The sequence below is a fragment of the Planococcus citri genome, chromosome 2 (genome assembly GCF_950023065.1).
Source record: "Planococcus citri chromosome 2, ihPlaCitr1.1, whole genome shotgun sequence".
Lineage (NCBI taxonomy): Eukaryota > Metazoa > Arthropoda > Insecta > Hemiptera > Pseudococcidae > Planococcus > Planococcus citri.
The window spans coordinates 76486560-76495450 of record NC_088678.1 but is presented as its reverse complement, the minus strand read 5'-3'; the positions used below and the strand labels follow the sequence as shown (position 1 = coordinate 76495450).

The 8891-nt window shown below is 33.7% G+C and overlaps 1 protein-coding gene and 1 long non-coding RNA gene across 2 annotated transcripts; both read right to left on the bottom strand.

The window, feature by feature from the left end:
• Positions 1–635: 635 nt before the first annotated feature.
• LOC135837789 (uncharacterized) lies at positions 636–2936 on the bottom strand. The gene is made up of 3 exons (XR_010557253.1): positions 2710–2936; positions 1338–2075; positions 636–1205 (listed from the first exon to the last, which is right to left on the bottom strand). It is a non-coding gene; the product is annotated as an uncharacterized LOC135837789 (long non-coding RNA).
• A 3355-nt stretch (positions 2937–6291) lies between these two features.
• On the bottom strand, positions 6292–8128 carry LOC135834536 (sex peptide receptor-like). Its single transcript, XM_065348462.1, has 3 exons — positions 7911–8128; positions 6987–7643; positions 6292–6874 (listed from the first exon to the last, which is right to left on the bottom strand). Exons 1-3 carry the CDS (start codon positions 7982–7984, stop codon positions 6544–6546), a joined length of 1062 nt encoding a protein of 353 aa, XP_065204534.1. The 5' UTR covers positions 7985–8128; the 3' UTR covers positions 6292–6543.
• Between the last annotated feature and the right edge of the window lie 763 nt (positions 8129–8891).

Below are 8891 nucleotides of genomic sequence, written 5' to 3'. Positions count from 1 at the left end.
CTCTTGAAATTTTGGTTATGGGCTTTTAGGACTCGCTTTTTCGATCTAGATTAGTCAAAAGGTTTCCTTATGAGTAATTTCGAAGAGCAAGATTGCATTTTAAAAAAAGTATGAAAAAAAAACGAAAATTCTCCAAAAATGTTATGCCCTGCTGAGCTTTTGGCTGGAAACATGCTCTGTTCTCTTTTTCAAAAATAATTATCAAAGAATTATTTTCATTTCTCATGGAACAAATATACTTACCTACTACGTTGAAAAAATAATCTACATAAATCCTGAAAATTTCTATTAAGTATGTAAACACCAAATAATAAATACATAAATTGAAATGCTCGAAAGAAGTTCATAAATTTTAAATACCAAAAAATTATAATGGATAACGTATTATTGACCCCCCTCCCATTCGCAAATATTTTGGAATATTCGAGAACATTAAATAAGCTGAAAATTGATTTAATATTTTCCCCTCCTCCTCTCCTTCGAATAAGAAAAGAAGTCGTGGCTGTTTGCAAAATATCCTACCAGCAAAAAATCGAATATCGAGGCTCAAAAATATCTTATAATAATGTCCGATGACGTTGAAAAAACGAAAAAATTGGCTTGTAAAATTGTGCCGCTTTTTAAAAAAAATCGTCAAATGTTTGAAAATTTATTGCTGACAGTTCTCCTAAAATTCTGCGTTATCATTTTGAAATTTTTTCAATCACACCTCTTTTCCTGACAATACAATGTGTGATGAACTCTCCTGGAGTTCGTTCACCAGACTCGGCGATTGAACTGGATTTTCACGTGGACTTTGAACACCAGACTCGGAGGATATGACTTTTTGAGCAGACGTGACATTGCTGACTGGTTCCTTGTATTTTCGTCGAAACAACTCGTCGCAAGTTTTCCTAAACTGGTGACTCATTGCATAATAAATCAAAAAATTGAAGCACTCGGATAACTGAATGAAGACATTGAATATCTCCTGCCCATAATAGTGATACCTCCAGAAAAATTTCGCACCATAAAACGCAGCCAGCAGACAATAAATTCCATGGGGTATTTCAGCTGTTGCAAATAGTGCTAAAATTATCACCAAAATTATCGAGAGTCGGTCCGTTTGTTGTTTTACCTTTGTATGAAATGCATCAACGTCTTGTTTCAGTGCGAGAGTCATTTTTTGGCGACGTTTCCTCGCCTCAGTCAGAGCTTTTATCAATCTGAAAAATACAGGATTTACTTTAAAAATATAATTTAAGTTTTTAAAAGTAGGTACTTAGTGTTTTGAAACAATAAACGAGTAATGAATGAACATTTTAAAATACAGAATTGGGATTTTGTCACTTACTTACCTATAGCTGATGACAGCGAAGGCGATCGATGGCACTAATTTAATCAAACCATATAGGAGCGCTCCGATCGCAAATAGAATGGGGTAATTCTCCATAGGAACCTGAAATTCGTATATTGTCGTCGTTCTCGTCTCATTGGTAATGTTCGACAATCGCATCAAGCATCCTTCCTCATCTAGGTATTTTTCAGCTGGACCACAATCCAAAGCAAAGTACAAAGGTAATACTTGCACAAATCCGAAGGCATATCCACATACAACGAATTTCTGAGTAATCTCCTTATTGCACCAGTCACGTTCCTTCAGCGGATGGATTACCGCGATGTAACGCCACACAGCCAGCATCATCGTCATCCAAACCCCTATATGCTTGGATGCAAATGCGAGTATGCAAGAATAAAATGCAACCAGTTCCCATCTGTATGTTCTATGCTGTGCAATGGCACATTCTGTAACTCGAAAAAACTCGTGCCATAAACGAGGCAGGTAGCAAATTGTAGACAGAGATTCTGCGATGACTACGTGAGTGAATATGATGTTTGCGGATGTTATCATGTTTTTCCTTGTGAGTATCAGGATTACAAATGTATTTGAAATTAGGGTGATTATGGAACATACCAAGTACAGGTATCCCATTAGTCTGATGTCGTAATGGGATCGGTATTCAGTTGGTTTTTTCCAAAAGAAAGGGTCCAGGTCGTCTAGGCTCAAGTCCATCGTAGTCATGGTGTCGTTTGAGCTGAAGGAAATGAAATGAAATAAGTAAGTAATTAATATTTCATGATGACTGATATCATTCCTGAGTCTGGGGAAATAGTTTGGAACGCAGTGGTGCCAATTTTTTAACCATTTTCACAAACTTCAAAAAAATGAAAAAATTTTATTGTGTATCAATTTTTGATTATTTTTCTTTCAGTATTTTGGCCTAATAAATGCGAAATATTTGCCCAGAGAAAATTTCCAAAACACGAATTTATCTTAAAATAAACAATTTACAAATTTTCAACTGTTTAGTAGAACCCTAAAAGTGGTTTGGATTTTGACGGCAATGGCACAGATCGACACAGTATCTCAAATACTGTCATTTGATACTGGGCCATTTTTCCCAAAACAGGTTATGAGGCGAGAGGAGCGAAAAAAACACGATTTTTTCAAAAATACCTTACTCCATTTTTGAGAGCCCAAATCTTCCTTCGAGGGGCATTTCTGGAGCTAAAATTGTTTGTGGATAATGTTCAACTCAAAACGAAAGTTTCTGCTGAATTTGGTCAAAATCTGTCAACTTTTTTTGGTGGGGGGGGGAGGGCGATCCAACCTGATATTTATGCTTATTAAATAGAAGCTATACGTAATATACACGAGTAAAATTTTACCTTCAGTCAAATTGAGGTTTTGTCAAAATTGAGTATACTATATGGCCAGCAATTGAGTTAGAATTGAACCACTCCTTTGCACTGATGTCATCAAGTACTTGCAACTGGTAGGTAACTGATTTTTTCAAAAGATATACCATATCATACTCGTGAGAAATTTGAACTTTATCAGAATGAGACGCGATATTTTCTGCTATCTTTGTCATTGAATATGTTGCTGATTTGAATTTGCTCGTGTCGTATCTGAACTGAGGAAATGAGCTCATGAGCTCATGGAATGAAAATTCCATAGGTATTTGAAATTTCTGTCATCGATTTTTCCCAATATCCGCATTGCCTATCTCATTTGCATGTATCGGGAAAATATTATCAGCTATTCAGATATCTCTTTACGAATTCCTCAGAATCGACGACACAGGATTATTGTAGAATACCTTCTAAATGACGTAGTGAAAATATGACATTTTTTACTCGAGAATGTTGGGTGGATCGCGAAAAATAATTCGACAGATTTTGACCAAATTCAGCGGAGACTTTCATTTTGATTCGAAAGTTACTCAAAAAAAAATTTAGCTCCAGGGATATGCCCTTGATAAAGGGAAGAAATGTGTTCTCAAAAAGGATCCATTTTCAAAAAAATCGCGGTTTTTTTGTTCCTGTCGTTGCCCATCCTGTTTTGGGTAAAGTAGCCCCAGCCAAAATGAAATAATTTGAGATTTTGTGTCGATCTATGCTACTCTTGCCAAAATCCAAGACAAACTTTATGGTTCTATGTACTTAGCCGTTGAAAATTTGTAGATCGCTTATTTTTGGATACCTAAATTTGCGTTTTGAAAAATTTCCGTTCTCAAATATTTCGCATTAATTTGGCAGAAATATTGAAAGATATCATTCCTGAAACTGAAGAAATATTTTTAAACGCAGTGATGCCAATTTTTTGGTCACTACGGCCAATTCCAAAAAAATTGAGAAAAATAGCCAAAAATGCACAAAATTTTCATCAATTTTTTTCTTACAAAGGAAGCCAACTGGCACAAAAGTTTTTGTACCAGTGAAAGGGGAATCAAAAAAGGGCCCAAAAATAAACTATGTACTAGCCAACATTTTAGGTGCTGAAATTCATTTTTCGATTATTGGCGAATTTTTAAAAATTCAAATTGGTTAAAAAATTTGTAAAAATCGAAATTCTAGAAAATTGACTTAGAAAGCTAAAATTTGGTTTTCCTATACCCTATTTTCCATCTTCTGGAATCGATTAGTAACTGTTTTGAACCGTTCTGAGTACGCCAGCAGGTTTTAGGATTTCCTATTTTCCAAAAAAAAAAAAAACGCTGCAAGTATCATCTTTGCGACTCTTTTGATCGATTTAGGGGTCACAAAAATGGTAAATATGTGCTTCCAGTGCTGAATAACGCCGTTTCATCGAATACTGGAGAACATCAAAATCTGCTGGAGGTTCCAGATAGATTCGAAACCATCAACAATTCATTTATTAGACCACCACAAATAAGATAACACAAACCAAATCTTAGCCTTTTGTTCAATTGTTCACGTGTTTGCAAACAATGTTTTTTTTAAAATTTTTTTTTCATTTTTCACTTTATTGATAGGCCTAAATATTGCGAAAAAGGATCTATCTTTGTCTAAATTACTCGTTTCCTCAAAAACTGACAAAAATCTTCGTTTTTTGCAAAAAAATTCAGTCTTACTTTTTTTAAAAATTTGTCTGAGAGTCGCTTTTCTGCCAGAAATGGTCAGAATGCATGAATTTCTTGTTAATGATTCCCACAATCCCTGCTTTTTGCCAGAATGGTCAAAGCCTTGCGTTTTTTCCCAAAATTGAAGATGTAAAACCGTTATTTATGCCGCTGTAAACCTTCCAAAATGAATGATCCAGTCAAAATTGAGATGATTAAAAGTAAGATGGAATATGGAATTGCCCCCTTACATGCATGGATCAATTCTTTTGAATTTTTCCTCCATTTGTCATACCAGTAAGCATGTTTATCATCAATTATGACAATTTTTTAAAAAATCAACTGATTATATAGACTTTCTCAGTTATAATAATTTACTCAATAGCTTGACTTTACCCGACAATAAAAAAAAAATACACCAGACATATCAATGATGAAGAAATGATTGAAAACAGAAAAAAAGATATCCAGGCAAAGTTTAGGAGTGAAATGAGCTAGCCTGATAGTCGATGCTCCAAAAGCTGGTAAGCAATTTTTACAAATCTCTTTGTAGGTATACTCAATTACTCAAGTAAGTATAGGTACATACATATAATAATTCACTGATCTTTAATCTTATGTCTAGGTTTTGGAAATTCAAATGATGGCAATACTTCCAGGAGACTTTTTGCAGATCCCAGCAAAACTGCTGAAATCAGTGGCTTCCATAAAGAATTATTAACTAAGTTTCGTGATAATTTCCATGTACATATTTTCAGTCGCCTTTTTTGCACATTTTGAATAAAAGGTGTTTTTTCTCAATAGGTTTTGTATGTATCTTGATTGCCATTAATGGAAAAGATGATATCAATTTAGAAAAATTTCGAGCCTATGCTGAAGCAACTGATGAAAAATATATGTTGGAAATTACATATACTACCAAATGTCCCCAACTATTCACAAAATTTTTAGACATGGAGCGGATATAATAGAAACTTGCACTCTTCCCCTAGGTGGTACTTAGTTATGGTGTTTATTATTATCATTTTACTTCAATGTTCAATAGTACTTGATGATTTTTCAAATTTTTGTAGGTCTACTTGAAGAAGAAAGTCAAGAAGGTAGCCATAAATTGTTTTAAGCATTTCCTAGGCAGGTATGCAATAAAAACCAATCCTACCCGTACCATGAGATATATAATGAACTGTTTCCTAGTGTTTTCCGATCCATTTATACGAAGTGTGATGGAACTTGTTGTTGATCAAAAAGCAAAAAAAAGATTCCAGAAGATGTCATAACCCTGAAAAAAGAAGACAACAAGGAAGAAGACAGAAGTGAGGTCGAGTTAGAAAGTGAGGTTGAGTCAGAGTCAGAAGAAGATTAAAACATTGAATATTATTAATTTATTAAGCAATTACAAATTTTTTCGAATTACCTACTTTTGTATGATTAATTTACTTGCTTCATGACTCGAAAGTCACAAATTTTGAAAGCAAACCAGAAGTTGCAATTTTTGCAAGTATGTACTCGTACATAGCCTATAAATTTATGTAGTTTAACCGTGTTCATCATTTCTGAGATTTGAATGTCAAAAACAATTTCAAATTCATATTTCTCAGCCTACAGTACAGTACTAGGATTTCAACACTATACTCAATGTTTTCACATTTTTCCCAAATCTTGATTTGGTGCCACCCCCAAGGGCAAAATTGACTCAAAAATTTGAATTCTGCAAATCAACTCGCTGACATACGTAATATCGATGATGCTGTTACCTAGACCCCGTTTTGTTGTCCTGAGGGAAAGACTGGGTTTTCACCCTAATTTAAAAATAAATGATTGAAGTTGTATAGTTCTAGCCTATAGTCTTAATTGAAACGGTATAGTTCACAAATTAAGGAAAGTGTTGAAAATAAAATGAATCACTTTATTGAAACAATTTTCATTTTACATGTAAATTACCATAGTCGAACTGAACCAGTTGTATGTTTTATTCTTGAAGCCAATTATGTCGAAAATGTTGCTTTGTACTTTTGATGAAACGCTAATTCATTCTGTCTCCTTTCTCGCTTCTATTCTTACATGTAAAATGTAACATGCCGTTTTGTACATTTTCATTATGGAATACCTACATAATTTTAATTCGCTTCATCTTGTTTTATTTTGATAACAAAGACTTGAAATTGTCACGAAATTGTTGATTACTAACATAATATACAACAAAAGGAATTACAGTATAAATTAAAACTAGGATACTATTAATGCATACGATCGCCGGGAAGCAATCTTTTTTGAATTTCGGACCAAAAATCAATATCAAAATCCTACCCATGGCCAAAGCAGTATTATTAGTCAAGAAAAAAATCGTCATTCCGAGTACCATTCTTGTGGTTCGATTCATTTGTTTCTCCTTCTCTTCCAGTCTCTTGTTGAAGTTTGATATCATTTCTCTACGTCTGGCTTTCCATTCTCGTAGAACTCGAAAAAATCTGCAAAACGATTTCAATTCCAGTATATTTTAGAGTTATATGTATTCCCATTTTTAATCAAAAATTATCTACACATTTTTGGAAATTTTATAGGCCATTTGTGGTTGCTTACTTCATAGTACAAACTGTGACAATTGTGCATGGTATCAGTTTCAGTACAATTATGTAGATCAGATCGTAAAATAAAGTCGAACCGCCAAATTGATCATTTCCAGGCTTTGTTTCTGGAGGAATTTGTAATAAATCTGGCACAAAGTAAAAGAAGCATAACATATAAACAGTGAGTATTCCAGCCAGCGTCATCCTAACATTGCAAAATATTCGTTCCTTTAAAGGAAGAGTAATGGCTATATATCGCCATATAGCCATCATCATCGTATGATATAACGATATATTGTAGAATATTTTTGCACCAATATCCATATAGTAATCTGCGATCTTCTCGATCTCTGTGTAGGATCCTTTATCTGGCTTATAATCGCCGATGATATAATGCCAAATACTGATCCATATTCGAGGAATTCCTAAGAGTGATACAATCAAATCGGATATGGCTAAGCTCGTGAATAGGATATTTGATGGTGAGAATACGTTCTTAGCGAATATTATCACCGTTAAGATGCTAAAAGGGATTCCGATCGAAACCAGTACCAGCATCACCCAACGGTATATGTGATTTATTATGAAAATTTGCGTTTCGTTCCATGCTGTGCCACAGAACAGCTCTGACGAGTGATTCATTCCAACTTTCGTGGTCTTTATCGCGAATCTGAAATGCAAACGAAACAGGAAGTTCTCGTTTAAAATTGAAAAGATGTCATTTAAGAGTAATAGGTACTGAAGTGATTCGAGTTTTGAAAATGTTTCGAAAAAAATTTCTTTTTAAGGAGCACTTCTGGAGCTAAAATTTTTTGTGGATCACTGAATTTGCATTTGGTCAAAATCCATCAACTTGTTTAGGAGGGGGGGGGGGTGCAATCTTAATGTTTATGCTTATTAAATAGAAGTTACGAAATATGTACGAGTAATATCTTACCTTGGGTGAAATAAAGTTTTGCCAAAAATTATTGGTTCAGTTTGAATTGAACCACTGTTTTGCACTGAGGTCATCAAGTACAGGCAACTGGTAGGTAACTGATTTTTTCAAAAGATACCACATCATATTTGTGAGAATTGAACTTTATCAGAATGAGGTGCGACATTTCCTGCTATCTTTGTCAGTGGAAATTGCTGCTGATTTGAATTTGCTCGTGTCGTATCTGAACTGAAGGAAATGAACTCATGGAATTGGAATGAAAATTCCATAGAATACTTGCATTTTGAATTCTCTGTTATCGATTTTTTCCAATATCCGCATTACCCATCTCATTTGCGTGAATCGGGAAAACATTAACACTATTATCAGTTATTTAGAAATCTCTTTATGAATCCCTCGGTATCGAGTGCACGATTGTTGTAGAATATTCTTCTCGTTTTTTGAGAATATTTTATTCTTAAATACATATTTCGCATTATTTAAGCCAATTCATAAAAATATATCATTTCTGAAGCTGTAGAGATATTTGGGAACGCAGTGGTGCCTGCCAATTAAAAACGAAACAACTTCCCAAGTTTTTGACAATTTTATCAATTTTTTGAAATTGGCAATAATGACCAAAAAATTGGCAATAATGATTTCCTAAATATTTTTCCTGTTTCAAAAATGATATTGAGAGAGAAAAAGCTATGATTTTTTCAAAAATCTCACCTCTGGACCCATATTTTTCCTGCTGGGACACCTCTGAAGCTGAAAATTTTTCTGAATGATTTTCAATGGCAAATGAAAGTCTTTACTTGACAAAATCTTTCGACATTTTTATTTTTTTCAAATTAATAAATAAACAGAGTTAGTTTGTTATATTTTGAATGTACTTACTCTTTATTTATTTATTTACTTTTGCTCATTCTGAATTATTTGCAATGTGAAGTGTTTTTTGTATGCAAAATAATATTTCATTTTATGATTTGATTGAAAATC